General features: G+C 37.6%; 1 protein-coding gene across 2 annotated transcripts in view; it reads right to left on the bottom strand.

Moving 5' to 3' along the window:
• Positions 1–23,784, bottom strand: part of PAFAH1B1 (platelet activating factor acetylhydrolase 1b regulatory subunit 1) — an 82,504-nt gene that overhangs the window by 9,836 nt on the left and 48,884 nt on the right. For both annotated transcript variants that reach the window (XM_058704267.1, XM_058704268.1), the window contains exons 3-8: positions 14,593–14,677; positions 14,268–14,342; positions 12,822–13,028; positions 6,228–6,396; positions 3,680–3,782; positions 2,695–2,923 (exon numbers count right to left, since the gene is read on the bottom strand). In XM_058704267.1, coding sequence (XP_058560250.1) covers positions 2,695–2,923; positions 3,680–3,782; positions 6,228–6,396; positions 12,822–13,028; positions 14,268–14,342; positions 14,593–14,677 — 868 coding nt within the window. The remainder of the gene's footprint in view (positions 1–2,694; positions 2,924–3,679; positions 3,783–6,227; positions 6,397–12,821; positions 13,029–14,267; positions 14,343–14,592; positions 14,678–23,784) is intronic.

Raw genomic sequence — 23,784 nt, 5'->3', positions numbered from 1 at the left:
AAGAGATTACTACAGAAGTTTCATTTCAGAAAAATAATTTTGGGGGGTGAAGGGTGGGGGTAGGGGAAGAAGATTCTTTTCATTCATTTATTAAAATATAATTAAAATATCCACGATAGGACTGTCTCTATAAAAAAGGAACATGGTCAATTTTGGCTCATATAATTTATTCAAAGAAACAACAGTCTGTAATTTATTATTAAGTTATTAATCATAAATAATGAAATCATGAAAAGTAAAAATTAAGAACCATGACGAAATATAAAACTCCTGAGTAGAAAGCCCAAAAGACTCCACCCAAAAATTTCTAGAACTGATAAGCAAATTCAGTAAAGTTGCAGGATACCAAAAAAAAAAAAAAAAAAAAAAAAAAGGTACAGAAATCTGTTGCATTTCTAAAAGCCAATAATGAAGCAGCAGAAAGACAAATTAAGAAAACAATCCCATTTACAATGGCACCAAAAAATAATAAGATACCTAGGAATAAACCTAACCAAAGAGGTGAAAGATCTGTACCCTGAAAACCAGAAAACAGTGGTGAAAGAAATTGAAGACAACACAAAGAAATGGAATGACATTCCATGTTTACGGACTGAGCACATATTGTTAAAATGTCTAAAAAGACCCCAAACAGCCAAAGCAATCCCGAAAAAGAACAGCAAAGCTGGGGAGGCATCACAATTCCAGACTTCAAGTTTTATCACAAAGTTGTAGTAGGCAAAACACTATGGTACTGGCACAAAAATAGACATATAGATCAATGGAAAAGAATAGAAAATCCAGAAACAAACCCACAATTATATGGTCAATTAATCTCTGACAAAGCTGGAAAGAATACCCAAAGGGAAATATAGTCTCTTCAACAAATGGTGTTGGGAAAACTGGACAGCAGCATGCAAAAGAATGAAACTGGGCCACTTTCTTACACCACACACAAAAATAAATTCAAAATGGATTAAAGACCTAAATATAAGATCTGAAATCATAAAAATCCTAGAAGAAAACATAGGCAGTAATTTCTCTGACACTGGCTGTATCACCTTTTTTCTAAATAGGTCCCCTGAGGCAAAGAAAAACAAACAAAAGCAAAAATAAATTACTGGGACTGTATCAAAATAAAAAGCTCCTGCACAGCAAAGGAAACAATAAAACAAAAAGGCAACCTACCGAATGGGAGAAGGTATCTGCAAAATGACATATCTGATACAGAGTTAGTACCCCCCAAATATAAAGAACTTCTATAACTGAACACCCAAAAAAACAAATCCAGTTAAAAAATGAGGTGACATGAACAGACACTTCTCCAAAGAAGACATACAGTTGGCCAACACACGTATGAAAAGATGCTCACCATCACTATCATTAGGGAAATGCAAATCAAAACTACAATGAGGTATCCCCTCACACCTGTCAGAATGGCTAAAATAAAAGACACAAGAAACAACAGGTATTGGCGAGGACATAGAGAAAGGGGAACCCTCTTGCACTATTGGTGGGAATGCAAACTGGTGCAGCCACTCTAGAAAACAGTATGGAAGTTCCTCAAAAAGTATAAAATAGAACGGCTTATGATCCAGTAATTGTAAATTGTACTACTGGGTATTTACCCAAAGAATAGAAAGAAAAGAAAAGAAAAGAAAAGAAAAGAAAAGAAAAGAAAAGAAAAGAAAAGAAAAGAAAAGAAAAGAAAAGAAAAGAAAAGAAAAGAAAAGAAAAGAAAAGAAAAGAAAAGAAAAGAAAAGAAAAGAAAAGAAAAGAAAAGAAAAGAAAAGAAAAGAAGAAAGAAAAAAAAATTCCACTAATTCAAAGGGACATACATGCACCCTTACAGCAGCACTGTTTATAATAGCCAAGCTATGGAAGCAACCGAAGTGTACATCAACTGATGAATGGATAAAGAAGATATATATATACATACATACACACACAATGGAATATTATTCATCCACAAAAAAGAATGAAATCTTGCCGTTTGCAATGACATGGATGGAGCTAGAGAGTATAATACTAAGTGAAATAAGTCAGAGAAAAACAAATATCGTAAGATTTCACTTGCATGTGGAATTTAAATGAGCAAAGGAGGGGAAAAAAGAGAGCAACAAACCAAGAAACAGATTCTTAACTACAGAGAACAAACTGATGGTTACCAGAGGGGAGATGGGCGGAGGATGGGTGATTCAAATAAAAACTTAAAACACACAAATAAATAAAACTCCAGACAGATTCAGCTAGTGCTTCTAGTGATCAAGAGTATCAAGAGGCCTTCATATGAAATATTCTGTTTAAAATAAATATTTAAATACTGAACTGCATTCCACCATAAATTTATAAATAATTACGCTCATTAAAGAAGGCTATTCTTCTAAAAGATAACTTTTAACTTCTCCCATAAGTTTTATTTTGCACCAGTTGCTATACTCTTATAACAATGGCATTTCTTATAAATTTAATGACCACTTTTACTCTTCAGGCGGGTCCACCATCCCCAGCCCAAATCACGGGTCAGCTGACAGCAATAATAATCACTAGTTAAAAAATATAAACATTTCTGCAAGTTCGAAAGAGAGTTTCAAGATTCAGAATTCTGGGATACAGATTTTTCAATGCATTAACTGCCCTGAAACTGAGAATCAGAAGTTATCTAAGATTCTGATACCAGCAATCAAATCATGAAATGATATATAAATCACATACCTCAGATCCTGTTGCTTCCGAGATGGAAGAATATGAGCTTTCTGGAGCCCAGGAAATACATTCTACCACATGCTCATGTTCTCGAAGCTCAGCCTTGCATTCCTTTGTTGCTACGACCCATACGCGCACGGTCTGATCATTTGAACAGCTGGCTATCAGAGTGCCATCCTGATTTGGCCGCACCATACGTACCCATTCTCTGTGTCCTGTGAATGTCTTCACACAGTAGCTGTCAAAACAAATAATAATCTACATCATGAATGGCAATCACTGGGATACTTCCCAGGAGCAATATAAAACTAGCTACGTACGTACTGGAATAAAGAGGACGGCACCATGTTAGGGTAATCATATGTGAGTCAGCACAATAAATGTACATTCATGGTTAATGAAAGATGGGGACAGGCCGGAAAATCAAACATCAGTCAAAATAAGCTGATGGAAGTATCATTAAGGAGCTAACCAATCAACACATTCTAGAAGGTAAAATATAGAGAGAAATAAAATCTTCTAAAACTAAACACACACAATAAACCTAACAAAAATATTTATAGCTTTGTTGAGACAAAGGCATACTCTACTAATCTGGGTAAAACTACTTAGTAGTAGGTTAAGATTTTATTGTAACAATCATGTGTGATTCTAAGCACAACCAAATTAAGCCTAACAGGGGCCTACCTGCACAAATGTTATTTACATTTTATTTCAACCCATAGAGAAATCACCTAAAAGAAGACCACAGAGATCATAAGCCATTGCATAGAAAATGGCTCTCGAGGACACGAATTTTTTTTTTTTTTTTTTTTAATAATTTCTCTATTCCTTTTTGGGAAACATTTAGAGATTCAAACCTCATTTTACAGTATATAACACAACCAGCACCATAATTATTTTGGGTTAAAGTCAAAATAACTGGTTCAGAACACATTTTGTTTGGTTGTTTAATATCTCTTTAGCTGACACCATTTCAACCAAACCTACTTACCCAGTTTGCACCTCCCACATTTTTATAGTTTTATCCCTTGAGGCAGACACTATATGATCTCCATTGGGCATGATGGCTACTGAAGAGACATTGTGGTCATGGCCTAAAACATAACACAGCAATGTATTAAGTGATCTATAGCATAATTAAATCTCAGTTTACCATGAGATTTCACCATGGGATTTCAAATACCACAGCAACTTTAAATACACTGGGTTTTAATAAATTTGATAAGAAACTTTGGATTTACACACAAAAAAGTTTAGGAATTAGCAACTTAATAAAATAATCCACAATGAAATAGCAGCTAGCTATTAAAATAATAGCTTATTAAAATAATCCACAATGAAAAGCAGCTAGCTCAATTTAGGACCACAAAACTGTTTTAACATCAGTGTCATTAGCATTTGGATGTATTAATATGCTGAATATTTATATGTGAACAGTAGAAAAACACAAAAATTTCCATGGTTGATATCCTAAGATATAAATTGGAGATAAGATTTACAAAGCTAAACAGAAGAATAAGAAAAATGGAGATTTGGTTTCATATTTAAATTTTTAAAAAATGTTTTTATTTATTTTTGAGACAGAAAGAGAGCATGAGCAGGGGAGGGGCAGAGAGAGAGGGAGACACAAATTCCGAAGCAGGCTCCACGCTCTGAGCTGTCAGCACAGAGCCTGATGCAGGGCTCGAACTCCCAGACTGTGAGATCATGACCTGAGCCAAAGGCGGACGCTTAACCAACTAAGCCACCCAGGTGCCCCACATTTGGTTCCATATTTAAAATAGTGGTCCAAGGCATCTGGGTGGCCTAGTCGGTTAAGTGTTTGACTCTTGATTTTGGCTCAGGTCATGATCTCATGGTTCGTGGGATTGAGCCTTATGATGGGCTCGTCTCTCCCTCTCTCTCTGCCCCTCCTCCACTCACTCTCTCTTCTCCCTCAAAATAGGTAAACATTTCCCAAAAAAATAGTGTTTGAAAAATTTTGTTGTTGATGTTAATGGGGGTAAAAAAGAAATGCATTATTCTATATGCATTATTCCTAATTAGTTATCCTTTGTGGAAAAAGCCCTAGAGAATCCTCATAAATATCATTATTTTAAGGAACATATACAATGGTTAGAAAGAACTTTTTTTTTTTTTTTTTTTTAATGTTTATTTATTTTTGAGAGAGACAGAGTGCTAGCAGGGGATGAGCAGAGAGAGACGGAGACACAGAATCTGAAGCAGGCTCCAGGCTCTGAGCTGTCAGCACAAAGCCCCACGCGGGGCTTAAACTCACAAAGTATGAGATCATGACCTGAGCCAAAGTCAGATGTTTAACTGACTGAGCCACTCAGGCACCCCAAGAACTCTTCTTTAAAAAAAATTGTTTTTGAGCATAGTTGACACATAATGTTACATTAGTTTCAGTTGAGAAGTTTATACATTATGCTATGTTCATCACAAGCGTAGCTGCCATCTGTCACTATACATTATTACAGTGTCTTTAACTATATTCCTCATACTGTGCCTTTTATTCCCTTGACTTACTCATTCCGTAACAGGAGGCCTCTATCTCCTACTTTCCTTCTTCATTAAGCCAGAGCAACAAGACACAGGCTACTTAAAGAAACATAAACACTAGTTTTTATGAAAGGATTCAACAGAATTCCTTTAACTGGTAAGCTTCCCCATTTAATTTGGGGGGAAACACACCCTTCAAATTACACTTCCTATGTAAACACATAGCTTACATCACTGAATTATCTATTAAAAAAAAAAAACAAAAAACTTTTTATTACCAACACAGAATGTATTCCTTATACAAAATCCAAACGTTCAAATTTTATCATGGTCAACGAAACAACAAAAATCCTTATTTAGTGAGCACCCCTTATGTGCCAGATACTAAACCAAGATGATTTATGTATATGATCTCATTTTATCCTCACAACAATCCTATGACAGGTATTATTACCTCTACCTTGCCTATGAAAGAAGCTGAAATTTCCCAATGCCACAAGTAAACAAGTAGGGATCTGAACCCAGATATCTGATTCTAAAGCCCATGTTCTTCCCACAAAGCCCAAGTGCCTCAGAGAATAGTCTCTATGACAAGAACCAGGAAAGCAAGCTCACATTCTACAGTGTATGTACAACATTATAAAGTGAGCAAGAAATGCTAGGTTCCAGCTTTTACTGTATCTACTTTCTATGAACTTGTTTCCCAGGTGAGAAAACGAAAAGCAAAACAAATTCCCCAATAACTTCATTTTTCTTTTTTTCTTGAAGACAGATGTCCCAGCAGTTTTTCTTATCCAAAAATATTCCTGAAAGCGAATTAAGTATTTTATATAAACCACTAAGAGATACTTAAAACCTTATAACTGAAACAACTCTCAACTACTGTGGTTTATCCACGGGCTACACATCATATGCTCTTCCACTGATACAATTAAGAATCGAATGTAGGGAACCCGCACACTATTAGAAAACAATATTCTTTTCTCTGGAATGTCACATTACAAATCACTATCAAAATATTATCCTCTACCCCTTACCGTGCATGGTTCTGATGCATTCAAAGCCCTGAAAATCCCATAGTTTAATGGTCATATCTGCAGAACAGGAAGCCAGAAGCTTGCCACTGTGGTCAAACGAAATATCCTGTACAGAGTCTGTATGCCCCTTAAGGGTTCGCTCAAAATCTCCAGTCTCATAATCCCACACCTGTCAAATAATCAGAAAGTTAGTTAACATCAACCCATCCCTTCTTTCTTGTTTCACATTAGCACTCAGCAGGCCAGTATGAGCTAGTGACAAAGGGTAACTATCTTAGAAATAGCAATCTTCGGGGCGCCTGGGTGGCGCAGTCGGTTAAGCGTCCGACTTCAGCCAGGTCACGATCTCACGGCCCGTGAGTTCGAGCCCCGCGTCAGGCTCTGGGCTGGCGGCTCGGAGCCTGGAGCCTGTTTCCGACTCTGTGTCTCCCTCTCTCTCTGCCCCTCCCCCGTTCATGCTCTGTCTCTCTCTGTCCCAAAAATAAATAAAAAACGTTGGAGAAATAGCAATCTTCAAGTGTAAATTGGTCTTTTCTCTATAGAGAAACTGAAGTTGTAATTACTAAAACACACTTCTGGTACATCATCTGTCATATACCTAATAATACTAGCAGGTAGGTATATAAAGCCAAAAGACAAAGTCCATTCCCAGTCTGACAGGAGACAACAGACATGTAAACAAATAAATTTAAGGACTTAAGTTCTGGGGGTGGTATTCGGGGATAATAAAAAGTGTTCAATTCTTTTTTTTTTTTTTAATGTGTATTTATTTTTGAGAGAGACAGTGCAAGTGAGGGAGGGATCAGGACAGAGCCCAACATGGGGCTCAAACTCCAACAGAGAGATCATGACCTGAGCTGACACTGGACGCTTAACTGACTGAGCCACCTAGGTGCCCCAAGATTGCTCAATTCTAATACACAGCAGAACTCAGACATCTAAGAGGCAAAGGAAAGACTTCACAAGATGTTATTGCCAATGAATAAGTAAATTAACAAATGCATTATGTCATTTTGATGCAAAAATGGGAAGCCACTGCCACATCTTTTAAAGTTAGTTTTTTCTAAGATAATGGAAATAATGAGCTATCAAGAATAAGTATTAGAAACAGACCTCAAGAACATACTAAACTTTCATTCTGGTGGCCAAATGTAATCAATCTTTACCCAACACCAATTACATGCTCTAAAATCAAATGATTGATTCCATTCTTCCTATAATTTATCATTAAACCTATTATGGGTTCAAATTTATCAGTAGTAGGATATATATCAACCAATTTAAAGAAACTTAGAAAATGCATTTTGAAACCTTGGAAACAATCTATCCAACATTAGGGGAATGGCCAAGCAGATACAAGATTTGCAATTATAAGGAACTTATGACACACACGTAATAAAGTAAAAAAGAATACAAAAACCTCACCTAAGAAAAACCATCTTCTAAAACCCATTTCTTTTACAGAAAAATGTACATACTCTTAATATAAACAGAGTTTTTGACCATATATTCAAGTACTTCTACACAGAAATGACTTCTAATTTTGCACATATTTTGTTACATTCATCCTTAAGTATTTTGGGGTTTTTCTGATGCGACTGTGTGACATTTTCAATTTTTAATTTCCAAATTATTCATTGCTACTTTATAGATATACAATTACCACTTGAATATTAACCCTGCATCCAGTGATTCTGTTAAATTCAGCCATAGTTCTAAGTAGCTTTTTTGTAGATTCTTTGGGTTTTCTACATAGAAGATCATGTTGTCTACAAATAAACAGTTTCATTTCTTCCTTCCCAATCTGTATGCTTTTTATTTTTCTTCCTTACTGCGCTGGCAAGGCACTCTTGTACAAACATGAATATAAGTGTGTTTGACACTGAACACCCTGGCCTTGGTTCCCAATAGGGGGAGGGAGCATTCAGTTTTCCACCAATCCTGCACTCTGGGATAAACCCTACTTGGGTCATATTAATTAACCTTTTTATAAATTGCTGGATTTAACTTGTAATTTGTTAAGGATTTTGCATATGTGTTCATGAATGATACTATACTGGTCAATAATTTTTTTTTGTAAGATTTTTGTCCCATTTAGTTTAATTTTGACACTAAGAATTCAGTGAATACCTGACATGCTAAAAATAAATAAAGTGGTATCAGTTAACTTTCCTTCCATGCATTTGTCAAATAACACTAGAGCATTTTCTCTAAAATAAATATATCCAGAAAATGAACTGGGTCTCTTCATAAATGGTGAGCAAACAAGGCATTTTAGTTATAGTTTGTAAATATCAAGAATTAGTAAGAACTGGGGTGCCTGGGTGGCTCAGTTGGTTGAGCGTCTGACTTCGGCTCAGGTCATGATCTCGCGGTCTGTGAGTTCAAGCCCCGCATCAGGCTCGTGCTGACAGCTCAGAGCCTGGAGCCTGTTTCAGATTCCATGTCTCCCTCTCTCTCTCTGACCCTCCCCCGTTCATGCTGTCTCTCCCTGTCTCAAAAATAAATAAACGTTTAAAAAAAAAAAAAAAGGGGGGGCGCCTAGGTGGTGCAGTCGGTTAAGCGTCCGACTTCAGCCAGGTCACGATCTCACAGTCCGTGAGTTCGAGCCCCGCGTCAGGCTCTGGGCTGATGGCTCGGAGCCTGGAGCCTGTTTCCGATTCTGTGTCTCCCTCTCTCTGCCCCTCCCCCGTTCATGCTCTGTCTCTCTCTGTCCCAAAAATAAATTAAAAAACGTTGAAAAAAAAAATTAAAAAAAAAAAAAGAATTAGTAAGAATTAATTTTATTTTTCCTTTACTTGATATTTACCCTTTGTATGATCACAAAATAAATGCTCATGATAAACCATTTATAATGTACTTACATAAAGGCAATAAAAAATATCCATTATCCTACCCAAGGCATGGTTTTTCCATTCTTTCTACATTATTTTTAAGCATAATGACGGTGTTGTACTTCATTACCCCATTTTCCTTTTGCTTCTCACCATGAGGATTTTTCCATACAATTAAAAACTTGACAAACATCTTTTTTTTTTTAAGATTTAAAAAAAAAATTTTTTTTTTAATGTTTATTTATTTTTGAGACAGAGAGAAACAGAGCATGAGCAGGGGAGGGGCAGAGAGAGAGGGAGACACAGAATCTGAAGCAGGCTCCAGGCTCTGAGCTGTTAGCACAGAGCCCGATGCGGTGCTCGAACTCACGAACTGTGAGATCATGACCTGAGCCGAAGTCAGACGCTTAACCGACTGAGCCACCCAGGCGCCCCTTAAGATTTTATTTTTAAGTAATCTCTACACCAATGTGGGTCTCAAACGCACAACCCTAAGATCCAGAGTCGCAGGCTCCGCCTAATGAGCCAGCCAGGCACTGCACCCCCACTTTTGGGGCAAACACCTTTTTTAAAGGAATTCCTGTTGCTGGCTAAAAATTTTCATTATCACAGAAAACATTCTGTAAGCGAAAATCTGGTGAAAAAGAATTTTGGGTCAAAAAATATAAACTTAAAAAAAAAAGTATCAACTTTTTAGGGGTGCCTAGGTAGGTCCAGTCAGCTGAATGTGCAACTCTCAATCTCGGGATTGGACCCCATGTTGGGTGTGGAGATTACTTAAAAATGAAATTAAAATAAATAAATAAATGACCTTTCAGAAATTTAAATGATGAAATTAAAAATACTATTATGAATTATTCCAAATATCTATCCTCCATTTTCCCTAAAGTTTAAAGGTTGGTGATGTAAATGAATTACTCTGAAACAAAAACAAAAACAACAAGAAAAAAACCCCCCAAAAAAGCCCACACCAAACCTGTTGTGTTTACCAAATGTACAAGGGACTTAATATAAGATTTTTTTTTTTAATGTTAATTTATTTTTGAGAGAGACAGAGATAGAATGCGAATGGGTTAGGGACAGAGAGAGAGACACACACAGAAGCAGAAGCAGGCTCCAGGCTCTGAGCTGTCAGCACGGAGCCCGACGTGGGGCTTGAACTCACGGACCACGAGATCATGACCTGAGCCGAAGTCAGACACCCAACTGACTGAGCCACTCAGGCACCCCTAATAATAGATTTTTGTTGGGGTGTCTGGGTGGCTCAGTTGGTTGAGCATCTGACTCTCAATTTCGGCTCAGGTCATGATCTCATGGTCCTGAGATCAAGCCCCTAGTCGGGCTCTACACTGGGTGTGGAACCTGTTTAAGATTCTCTCTCCCTCTCCCTCTGCCCTTCCCCCATGCACTTGCATGATCCCTCTCTCTCTCTCAAAACATTAAAAAAAAAAAAAAGCACCCTAAAACTTCCATTTGTAAATTTTATTTTTTTAAGTAGGCTCCACACTCGACATGGGGCTTGAACTCAGGACCCTGAGATCAAGAGTCATACATTATACAGAGCCTGAGCCAGCCAGGCACCCCAATTTGTAACAGGTTCATTCAATATATATATATATATTTAATGTTTACTTATTTTTTAAAGAGAGAGAGCATGAGTGGGGGAGGGGCAGAGAGAGAGGGAGACACAGAATCCGAAGGAGGCTCTAGGCTGAGCTGTCAACACAGAGCCCGACGTGGGGCTCGAACTCACAGACCGCGAGATCATGACGTGAGCTGAAGTCGGACACAACCGACTGAGCCACCCAGGCGCCCCTCAATAGATGTATTTTAAGATGGCACGTTAAGAATTTTGTTTATACTTTTATACCACTGATACAAAATTCACCCTTACGCCTCATGACAGCAGTATAGTTTTATAGTACACAAGACTATCATGAAATCAGTAATTTAAATTCATGTCTACTTATATTGGAAAAATAGCCAATTGGTTACTGTATTAAGTATTTTCAGCCTACACCATATACATGTGATTTTAAGACTCTTTTCCAGTTACTCTGCCGTCCACTGCATGGATCACCAACCCACAGGATGGAAGGAAGCCACTGATTTAGAAACTAAAGCAACCACATAAGGAAAACATAAAACAATGTTTAATTTGAAGAACAAATTAAGTATAGTCACGTTTAAGTCATTCCTGTATTTTATGCTGGGCTGCTGCTAAGTGACATATGTCTAGTCTTAACAAACTGATACTCGTTAAAAAAAAAAAAAAAAAAAAAAAACCCACAAAACCTGATACTCATGTTTTCTTAGTTATACCTCTATAAATGAAACTTCTTAAAATCTAGAACTTAATCTGAAATAAGCCTTAAAACAGAGAAATCTACAGGCCCCTGAGTGACTCAGTCAGTTGAGTGTCTGACTCTTGATTTTGGCTCAGGTCGTGATCTCACCATCTGTGGGAATGAGCCCCGTGTCAGACTCTGCACTGACAGCACAGGACCTGCTTGGACTTCTCTCTCCCTCTACCCCGCTTCCGTGCTCTCTCTCTCCAAAATAAACAAATAAAATTAAATGAACGAATAAATTAATTTACCCAAACCTTTCAACTATATTTTACTTAGCTTTCTGCAGATAGTTTATACAACTGTAACTGCACTACGTCTGAATCAAAGGGAATTATAAAAACAACCTTTTTCTGGACAAAAAGATAAAACATTAGGAGCACTTGTGTGACTCAGTCGTTAAGTGGCCAAGTCTTGATTTTAGCTCAGGTAATGATCTCACCGCTCATGAGTTTGAGCCCTGCATTGGGCTCTGTGCTGACAACTGTGTAGTCTAGTTGGGCTTCTCTGTCTCCCTTACTCTCTGACCCTCCCTCTCTCTCAAAAATAAATAAAAGACATTAAAAAAAATTAGTACCAACACTGGATTAAAAAAAAAAAAAAAAAAGAACACTGAAATGTGTACACTTCCTGTAAAAAAAAAATAGAAAAATGAGAGAAATATATAACTTACAAAGTGAAAACCTCCCATATTCCCACACCCCTGAAGAGAACAAGCCAGTATTTAAAATATATCAAGAAGAGGGGCGCCTGGGTGTTTCAGTCAGTCAAGTGTCCAATTTTGGCTTAGGTCATGATCTCATGGTTTGTGAGTTCAAGCCTTGCATCGGGGCTCACTGTTTTGAGTGTGGAGCCCGCTTTGGATCCTCTGTCCTCCTCTCTCTGCCCCTCCTCCACTCGTGCTCTCTCTCTCTCTCAAATTAAATAAATAAATAAATAAATAAATAAATAGATAGATAGATAGATAGATAAACACAACAAGGAGAGTCCAATTTAAATAAGTGAATTCTTTTGCACAATATATTCACCCTCTGAAGTACTAATTTTGTAACCTTGTATTTTCATCTATCATCTCTGCTTAAAAGCAAGGCACATGTATATCTTCATTCTCCAAGAACAAAAATTATTACTCACATACTAGGTGACTTATGACCCAACACTAAACTAGTGACACCCAATTTTCTCAAATTCATCAGTGAACTTAGTTGGCAGCTTGCCTCTCAGGAGCTATAATGAAATTTTATTCTAATTCTGTCTAAGGCTTAGAACCAATCACAGTTTTGAAGAGTCCTTCCTGTCTTTCCTGTCCTGTACAGGTCATCTTCAGGATCGTTTTATTTCTTTTACCCAATTAATGTTACTCTGCTTTTAACAATTATCCTATTGTACATCTTTAATTTTGAAAAAGTTACCTTAATTGTAGCATCCTCTGAAGCAGAGACCATAACACTGAACACAGGATGGAAAATTACTCGAGTGACTGGACTCCTATGACCACTCAATGCGTATTTTTCTGGTGGACGGGGAATCCATTCTTTTGGGTCTCGTTTCTGACCAAGCGGTCCACCCGACGTAAATTCTTCTTTTGCTTCATTTAGTTTTGATTCTAGTTCCATAACCTTAAGAAGGAACACATAGTTATATACAGATAGATTCTGATAAAAAGAAGATATTTGATATTTTTAAAAATCAGTTTGCAGGATTCTTGAAAAAATTTTGGTAATTTACAAAGCATTCATCAATTTTTTTTAATTTTTTTTTTTTTAAACGATTATTTATTTTTGAGACAGAGAGAGACAGAGCATGAACGGGGGAGGGTCAGAGAGAGGGAGACACAGAATCTGAAACAGGCTCCAGGCTCTGAGCTGTCAGCACAGAGCCCAACGCGGGGCTCGAACTCACGGACCACGAGATCATAACCTGAGCTGAAGTCGGCCGCTTAACCGACTGAGCCACCCAGGCGCCCCGCATTCATCAATTTTAACTGAAAATGATCTATATGATATACCACCAAAATTTTAGTAGTGTGATACAACTGAAACTTGAGAAAAATTCACTCCAATTGTGTCAAATATTTAACTGAAAAAAATATTTTTCAATTTATATCTACCAATTAAAGGAAGGACAGTGCACCTTTATAAAAGCTAACATGCATCTATGTGTTGGCTACTTTTCTAAGAGCCTTTTCTGGATTAACTCATGTTATAAAAATGGTATTTATTTATTTATTCTAACTTCACCTACTAAGGGTATAAATTTTAGGACCAGAATATTATTTGCTGCCTTCACTTTACAGATAAAAATAAAAGCTCAGCAGGGTGTCCAACTCCAGCTCAGGTCATGTTCTCACAGTTCATGAGTTCAATCCCCACATTGGGCTCTGTGCTAAAAGTTTCAGATCCTGTCTCCTCTCTTTACTCCTCCCCTGCTCACTCCCTCTTCTTTCTCAACAATAAACATTAAAAAAAAAACCCACAAATAAATAAAAAAATAAAAGCTCAGAGATGAAAATGACTTGTCTAAGAGCACACTTTAGTGTTCTTTCCCCAACATCATGTTGGCTACATGCTTTCTTCCCTTCTAAGTGCACAAATGAGTTCTTTTTGGTATCAATTCCCTGAAGTCAGGGTTGTGTAGATTAAATGGAGCCCAATACCTGGGATGCATGATTTAGCATGTATCAGCAATGACCTGTCTAGGTCAAAGTTCTTTAATGCATAAAAATGTATTTTCATTTACCTTTCAAGATTAAATATAATTATTAATTAATGCAGAACAATTGATGTTAATATTTTCAGAAAGTTTATATAGTTAACACTCCAAATACAAGTGACTTCAAAGAAAGAAGATACAGATACCTTCTTTTGTAATCTAATGACGGATGTCCACTTTTTTTCCAAAAGACCAGCATATTTCTTATCTAATTCTTCATTCTAGAGAAAAAAATGAGAACCTTTTGAAAAATGGCTCACCTACAATAGTTCAAACCATACAGACCATTCATCTAAGCCCAAATGTTAATAAATATCTGATTATACCAAAAAGGGGGGGTGAAAACCTAGTACCAAAGTAAACCACAATAACAAAAGATTTATGAACAGCTGAGGTGACTGTTAACCTCTAATACTTGAGTAAAAATCCACCTACTAAATACTATATGAATAATTGTAAGGTCAAACATACCATATCTAATTCAGCTTCCTTTTTAAAAACTGAATATGCCTCTTCATAGCCATTTGAACGAAGATAATCTGCTATAGCTCGATTTCTGAAAGAAAAATTCAAATTTTTACTTCTACCAAATCTGATTTCCATGTTAAAGAAATATTTCATTTAAAATCTCATAAATCTTATGACATTCTTTTAAGAGTATTCCCTTCCAAATCCAAGTCTTTCACAAAAAAGGAACCTTCCCCAAAAGCCTCTAAAACATTTAGCCCTGCCATAGTACGTCCAAAATACTGTAACATTATTCCTGAGCTTTTAGTTGTAAGTTTCTAATGTACTGCTTACCTTACAAGATGTGGGCACTCTATGGATCAAGATATGGCTTATATAACAGCTATCAATTTGTGACAGTAATCATCAATTTTTTTCATGTTTACATTTAGCCTTCCTTTACTACTTGTTATGTTTAGCAGATGCTCAAGGACTAGCAACTGAAATTTAGTTGTACACAGAATTGTTCTGATAAATTATAATTAATATGCATTTAATATGAGAGATAACTTTAAACCATTAGAGTGGACGAAAAAGGTGGCACAGGCTATAAACTTAGTACAATATCACAGTATGAGACATTCACTTAGAATCAGAAAGAACTCAAAGGTTAGAAAAGCTGAATTAGCAGCTGCCTCTTTATGCTCTCCTTATAATTTTTCAAAGAGAAAATCAACTACCTCCCTCCTAAAGCAACCTATTCCAATGTCTCTCAATTTTTTTGAGCCCTAACTACCACTGTAACAAATAGTTGTTTGTTTGAGATTTCCTGTAAAACATTTTCATTTAAATAATTTGAAAGTTAATATGTATGAAAGGTTAAACAAAGTTTAAACACATAAGTACACAATAAAATATCCATTCCACCACTGACCTCCCTGAGGTAACCACTTTATTAGTGTTTTGCATATTCAGAGACAATCTACCTATACACACACATTCCTGATATTCTTCTAGAGGTAATCAATATTTGTTTTTTAAAACAATGCAATACACTATATATAAAAAGTCTTACACACAATATCCCATACACCCACCTAATCTTAACCATCATTCTTTATCAGCAGATATAAATCTGCCTTTTAAAAAAATATTGTATTCCATTATAGAGACATATGCTTTTACTACCACAAACAATGCTGCTATGACTACCCTTTCAAAGCCACTGCCCACCTAATGCTTTAGGAAATAAAAACACTCTAGTAGTATTGTCTAATTGGTGGAATCCAGTTTTAATTCAATGGCATGCTAAAAATAAAGCAAACAGTAGAAAAAGATAATAGGGAGTTATATCAAACACTTTATATATTCCAGGTAATTATTAGCATACCAAAAATTAAAGCATTAATAACTAGTGGAAGATAGGGTCAAGCACATCACATTCATGAACACAGGGGCTGAGGAAAGGTAAATTCTTACTATTACTGTGAGTCTGTGTCTGTGTGCTGCTCATATCATAGCCTGTACCTTCTGGCCTGTTCTACTAATGGATAACTCGATTCGTAAGAAGTGTCTTCTTTACATGGAGCTGAAATCTACTTCATTTTAATTTCCACCACGTAGTTCTACTTGGGCCTTCCGAAAGAATACAAAATAGGAAGGCAGTGGATCTCTCAAAATATTCCATCAAATATTGTGTTGTCAAAGCCTGTGTTACAAACCTTCAACAAAAGTAAATTTCCCTTTGGTTAGAATATCCCAAATAATAAGGGAAACAAAGAAGTTAAAAGACATACCTATTTCTTAGCTTTATTTTCTTCTTAAAAAATGTCAAGGGTAAACAAATAATATATAGAACTTGTAAATACTTAATGTTCCTACCTAGCTCTTACCTCAGGGTCAAGCCCTAATCCCTGAAACTGCCCAAACATACTGCACACAGCTTACAACCTTGAAGTTCATAAAACATGTAATATGCACATGTAATAGATGGCACAAATTATAACAATTATGATCTTAATGGACTTATTTTTTTGTAAAGATACATAAATGGTGGTACTTTTCAGGTAAGAATAGTAAAAGGAGAAAAATGCCAAGCGACTATTCCTTTTCCTTATTTAAAAAAAAAAAGTCCCAACATTTTCAGATTACTGCTGCTAACCCTTCATTCAGTATAGTCTTCTCATACCATGTTCTTTGCCCATACATTCACATCACCATGGATACGTATGTATGGCTTTTAATTAAATAAATTATCTGTTAATTTTGTTCACCATGTCATGAAAATCTTAACCTTGTCAGTAAATGTTCATCCATGACATCCTAGTTATTTAATACTCAAACACAATACTCCATGATGTAGATGGACCAAATTTTCTTCAAGCAATTACCTATTGCTGGACTTTCAAGGCTATTTCTAATTTTTCATCATCTTAAGCAATGTTGTAAACAAACACTCATATAAAGCCTTTCTCACATCTTTACATTTCAGTCAAATGATGCTACAAATTGAATGTTATGTGTATTATCCTCCTATATCCACCCACCCCAATTCTTACACTGAAACCTAATATTTGGGGACGGGACTTTTGGAGGTGCTTAGGTCATGAGAGCAGAGCCCTCATGAATGAGATTAATGCCCTTATAAAAAAAGACTATGAACCAGGAAGCAAAAGACTATGAACCAAGAAGCAAGCATCACCAGACAGTAAATCTGCCAAGTGCCTTGATCTTGGACTTTCCAGACTCTAGAACTGTAAGAAATAAATCTCCGTTGTTTATAAGTCTCCTAGTTTACAGTATTTTATTACAGTAGCCTGGACAGAGACAAAAATTATATACATTTTTAGTACATTTTGATAGCTACTTTCAAATTGCTCTCCATAGTTGTACCAATTTATATTCCTAACAGCAGTTATGAATGCCATCCCTTCACCATCTTTACTTTTCAAATATTTGGTTTAGCCTTTACTGATTAAAAAACAAAGCAAAACAGTTTTGGGGTGCCTGGGTGGCTCAGTCGGTTAAGGGTCCAGCTCTTGATTTCGGCTCGGGTCATGATCTCACAGTTCTTGAGTTCAAGCCTCGCATCTGGCTCCGTGCTGACAGTGTGGAGCCTGCTTGGGATTCTCTCTCTTGCTTCCTCTCTCAAAATAAATAAATAAACTTTAGAAACAAACAAAAAACCAACAGTTTTTATCCTTTGATTCTGTTTATGTAACTCTTATAAAAAGTGAATTAAATGTTAAATTTTTAAAACTTGTGCAACATTTTTCTAAGGTCTGTGTGGCTTAACCCAACATTTGCATTTTAAAAAGTTATGTGGCAAATGTAATCAATTAGAAGTTGTAGATGACTCCAAATACGCATAAAGCAGCACCTCATTATAGTTGTATGTCACATTTACAGGTTTTGGGGTTTTTTAAATTTTTTTTTTAACGTTTATTTATTTTTGAGACAGAGAGACAGAGGATGAGCAGGGGAGGGTCAGAGAGAGAGGGAGACACAGAATCTGAAACGGGCTCCAGGCTCTGAGCTGTCAGCACAGAGCCCAATGCAGGGCTTGAACTCACGGACCATGAGATCACGACCTGAGCCAAAGTTGGACGCTTAACCGACTGAGCCACCCAGGCGCCCCTACAGGTTTTTGCTTTTTTTTTTAAAGTAGGCTCCACATCCAGCACAGTGACCAACATGGGCCCCAAACTCAGAACTCTCAGATCAAGACCTGAGGTGAGATCAAGATTCAGAAGCTTAACTGACTGAACCACCCAGGCACCGCCACATTTATACTTTTTAAAAAATGTTAAATCCTGTTTAAAAACATTCACTGTCTCTTTTGATCCTAAAAAAATTCTACTAAAGTAGGTACAAAAGCATATTACCCCTGAATTATATATTGGTAGACTGATTTATCTAAGGCCACAAAACTAGCATGTAGTGAAATAATTTAGGATAATTCCAAAAAACATTTACTGAGTGGATGGGGAAGAAACTAGCTAAGTAGGTGGAGCTCTGCACCTCCCTCCTTTAACTGGAGTTGTCCCATATTTATATACTTCCATATATTGTATTCTTTCATAAGTGCTTTAAAAATGGACTTATACTGCTCTTTAAAAAGCCCTACACCCAAATCCTTGAAACCAAAAATGACTCACACTCTTAACCACTAGGCTTTTGTTTTGGTAACTGACTAGATGCCAGACGGGAGAACACAGTTGATTCATAAGTTTCTAGTGAATTGTAGTACCACTCACTTGGACAGACAGGGGAAAAAGAGAACGAAGAAAAAGAGGCAGGCATATGACAAGTTCAGTTTTAAACCTTCTTACTTGAAGTAGCTATAAGATATTTAAGTAAAGATACATGACATAAGAGGTAACTAGACGTACAGGTGACATGTTTGAGAAAGAGACCTGACATAAGAAGAGGACTGGGAAAATCAGCAAACAGGTAGCAGTGATTTGAACAATGTAAGTGGTGACAGACAATTCAGAAGAAGGTATATATTGGGGGGGGGGGGGGGACGACGACTAGAATGTAACTGATGGAACTTTGACAGATACCAACATTCAAGAAGTAAGACAATTAAGAGATGTCAGCAAGCCAATGAAGATGGAAGTTTCAAAGAAATGGAGATGTGTAACAGTGACAAAGATCTGAGAGAGGTCATCCAGAGTCTAAAAAGTGTCCAAGTAATCTGGCTACTAAGACGTCCCTGCCTGTCTACTTTACCAAGTACAGTGTCAGAAGCTAAGTGGCCTCAGTATTCCATTCCACACTAAGGTTTCAAATGAGCACTGGAGTCAGGGAGCAGCAGTGAATTGAGAATATCAGGGATGGATTCTCTTTTTATTGTTAAATGTTTCATTAACACTATGATATCTATGAAAGTTTGGAAAGAGAGATCACATAGCATTACTAATATAACAAAGAACAACCAAAGAGCAAGATACATATACGAAAATATAGCAAACAAATTAGAACCTAAGTTTAAATGAGTCTGACACCATTAGGGATAGCCGAACCCAGTGAATGTGGAACCTCTGTCAGGGAAGGTGTATCACAATCACTTAACCTAAGAATAAATTAAGACAGACGAATCTCTAGGTTCTAACAGCCTAATCGTGCTTCCAGAGTTTCAGCTGTTGATCTAGAGTTGATTTTCAGCAGTTTTATTAAGGTTGGAAGAGTGGACATCAAGGCACAAGTTTATAATCATCTCTCCAACAAACTCCATATACATGATTTAAATTAATCTATTAAGTCTCAAGAGATGCAGAAAAACAACTAATCACTAGAATCAAAGCAGGATTCATGCAGAACATAAAAGGTAATTCTGAGTAGATCCAAACCAGTAACCTCATATACAAATCAGAGAAAATGGTTAAAATCAAAGGGAAGAACTGAGATGAAGGACTTTTATCCATGAACAAACAGAATGGCTACACAGAGCTTAGCTTACATATGGAAATACTCTAGTGAAACTATCACAAGTGAGATCTGTGTTTGCTTTCTACTTTTTTTTTTAATGTTTATTTATTTCTGAGACAGAGAGAGACAGAGCATGAGTGGGGGAGGGGCAGAGAGCAAGGGAGACACAGAATCTGAAGCAGGCTCTAGGCTCTGAGCTGTCAGCACAGAGCCTGATGCGGGGCTGGAACTCACAAACCGTGAGATCATGACCTGAGCTGAAGTTGGTCGCTCAACCAACTGAGCCACCCAGGCGCCCCTGTGTTTTCTAAACAACTCCAGGCTTATAAATGCCAGGGTTAGGGGCACCTGGGTGGCTCCATCAATGGAGTGTCCAACACTTGATTTCGGTTGTGGTCATGATCTCAGGGTTATGGGACTGAGCCTTGCATTGGGCTCTGCACTGAGCGTGGAGCCTGTTTAGGATTGATTCTCTCTCTCTCTCTCTCTCTCTCTCTCTCTCTTTCTCTCTCTCTCTCTCCCCCTCCCTCCCTCCCTCATTCTCTTCCCCCCCCACCCCCACTACCCCTCTCCCTGACTCGAGCACTTTCTCTAAAATAAAAAAAAGGGAAAAAAATGCCAGGGTTAGATTTTATTTATTTATTTTTTTCAACGTTTTTTTTTTTTTTTTTTTTTTTAATTTTTGGGACAGAGAGAGACAGAGCGTGAATGGGGGAGGGGCAGAGAGAGAGGGAGACACAGAATAGGAAACAGGCTCCAGGCTCCGAGCCATCAGCCCAGAGCCTGACGCGGGGCTCGAACTCACGGACCGCGAGATCGTGACCTGGCTGAAGTCGGACGCTTAACCGACTGCGCCACCCAGGCGTCCCCAGGGTTAGATTTTAAGCATTTTAGCTGACTTCCTACACTCTCTTCATTATTCTTTTATACCCCAGCATAATTTTTGTAGCTGAAATATCACACCCACTGCTACCAATCCATACACACTTACCCTTACAAAGGGAGGGAAGATTTTTTTTTTTAAGTTTATGTATTTATTTTGAGCGGATGGAGGAGCAGAGAGAGAGGGCAAGAGAAAATCCCAAGCAGGCTCCACCCTGTCAGCACAGAGCCCAACGTGGGGCTCGATCTCAGGAACTGTGAGATCATGACCTGAGTTGAAACCGAGTCAGACGCTCAACCAACTGAGCCACCCAGGAGTACTGGTAAGATTTTTTAAAGTTACTGTAAATGCTATGAACTACTAGTTAAACAGTAACCAGTCTAAAAAGATTGGGTTGCACCAACACTAAAAGCAGAATACTTCAGGGTCCTCAGCATCTCTTACAAATTTAAATCAGAGCGGAGGAAATTACAGAGCATGCATTAGAGGAGACTGAGGTAGAAGATGTTTTTCACAGATAAAGAAACAGGCTCCCTGAATTTAACTGACCTTTTGGCTAGCAAGGGGTGGAGCTAGGAATCAAACTTGGGTCTTTTATTTTTTTATTTTATTTTATTTTTTTTTTGGGACAGAGAGAGACAGAGCATGAACGGGGGAGGGGCAGAGAGAGAGGGAGACACAGAATCGGAAACAGGCTCCAGGCTCCGAGCCACCATCGGCCCAGAGCCTGACGCGGGGCTCGAACTCACGGACCGCGAGATTGTGACCTGGCTGAAGTCGGACGCTTAACCGACTGCGCCACCCAGGCGCCCCAAACTTGGGTCTTTTAAAGCCAATACAATGGTAACTGTTTTTCAAACTGTGTACTCTAGCACTCTAAGGCTGAATAAAAATGTTCTGGGAATTCTATATATATTTTATTTTAAATTCATTGTTTATGTGAGGAGAAACAGGGTTAAGTAAAAAATTGACAGACTGAGATTTTTTTTTTTAATGTTTATTTATTTTTGACAGAGAGAGACAGAACATGAGTGGGGGAGGGGCAGAGAGAGAGAGGGAGACACAGAATCGGAAGCAGGCTCCAGGCTCCGAGCTGTCAGCACAGAGCTGACACGGGCTCGAACTCACAGACTGCGAGGTCATGACCTGAGCCGAAGTCGGAGGCTCAACTCACTGAGCCACCCAGGCGCCCCGTGAGTGAGATGTTTTCTTACCAAGCCCATTAAAAGAGATACACTGAAAACGCAGAGCTCACATATTCATGAATTAGAAAAGCAATGGAGTTAACATGCTTTATTCTAAAAGGCCTAATAAATCTGGGGTGTCTGAAGGGTTATGAAGGCACACTGTTAAGATAATAGAAGAGACCAGGCGGGATCAAGCAATCAAGTTCATAACACTAGGAGGACACTGTCATCTTTAGTGCCCTGCTCCAGAAGACAACCCTCATACCAGCTAGGCTACTTACTTACTTACTTTACTTACTTACTTATTTAGGCTGTGCCATTTTAGACAAAAACCAAGATGAACTACACAGTCCCTGGGGAAGACAGGAATAAAGTTCATTTCAAGCAGAGACACTACTGAGGATCATCCCATAAGCTGCTGCCATTGGACAGCAACCAAGTTTCAGACAGGTACCATGCATGACTTCTTAAATATACTACAACTGCCCACTGAACAACACAAACGTTGAGGAGGTCTTACACCTCGCTAGCCACATGTGCCATGACAAAGGGTTACAATGATCATCCTTTACTATCACACTTGAAAAGATGTACCTACTTTGTAAAGGTAGACCAGGATTCAACAACGACTAGTCTTGAGACAAGTACACGCACAGCAAGAGGTCACAATGAGACTTTATCCTGGCAATGATGAAGTAAAATAGAATGAAATTTGGGTGAGTCAGTACGAGTGGACCCTCAGCTTCACCATTAAGGAAAATACCACATGTCTGGTATACTGGCATTCATTTCTCTTCAGCAGAGATCTGGGTCTGAGGTAGTATTTACCCCTCCCTCTCCACACCACAGCAGCAACAAAACTATCTACCAAGTAAGTATACCATGTTGGATTTTCTTTAAGGCAAAACAAACAAACAAAAATCACAAAAATATGCATCATTATTCATTCTTACATTTAGATAAAATTTTTTAAAGTTTATTTATTTTTGAGAGAGAGAGAGACAGAGACAGAGCGTGAGCAGGGGAAGGGCAGAGAGAGATAGAGGGAGACACAGAATCTGAAGCAGGCTCCAGGCTCTGAGCTGTCAGCACAGAGCCTGATGCCAGGCTCGAACTCATGAACCAAAAGATCATGACCTGAACCCAAGTCAGATGCCTAACCAACTGAGCCACCCAGGCGCCCCTAGATAAATTTTTCTGAGTTACAGAATCACAAAGCAGAAACATCACTGAGCAGATATGTTTTGATCCTCTTCCTTATGTTTTCTTTTTTACTACTTTAACCTGTTAAGAAAAGAACCTTACTGAAAACTAAGGTAAATGAAGGTACAATTATAATATGACTTCACACTAATTAGGCTAGACTTCTGATTATGCTGTTTCAAGTTAATGATACACACATTTATTACTGACTGACATTTAAAAAGAAGTTGCATGACCTACTGTAAGTCAGAAGTCAGTGATGTCAACAAACAAATGGAGATTTTGCCTCAGCTCCAAGGTACAATTTTTAAACATTTAAAACATTTTCTCCTCTTTCCTCTAACTTAAGTGTAAGTCTATATAGTAATTATAAGATATTTATTTAATTATGAGGCCCACTTAGAATATATTTCTGTAAAAAATTATTTTGCATACTTAAAAAACCCAAAAAAAAGTCAGGTTGTACAATAAGGATAGGCAATATAGCTACCATATACTGGTAAGTTTGAA

The sequence above is a fragment of the Neofelis nebulosa genome, chromosome 16, assembly GCF_028018385.1.
Source record: "Neofelis nebulosa isolate mNeoNeb1 chromosome 16, mNeoNeb1.pri, whole genome shotgun sequence".
NCBI classification, from domain to species: Eukaryota; Metazoa; Chordata; class Mammalia; order Carnivora; family Felidae; genus Neofelis; species Neofelis nebulosa.
Note: the sequence above shows the minus strand (reverse complement) of the source record. Positions and strands in the feature narration are given on the sequence as shown.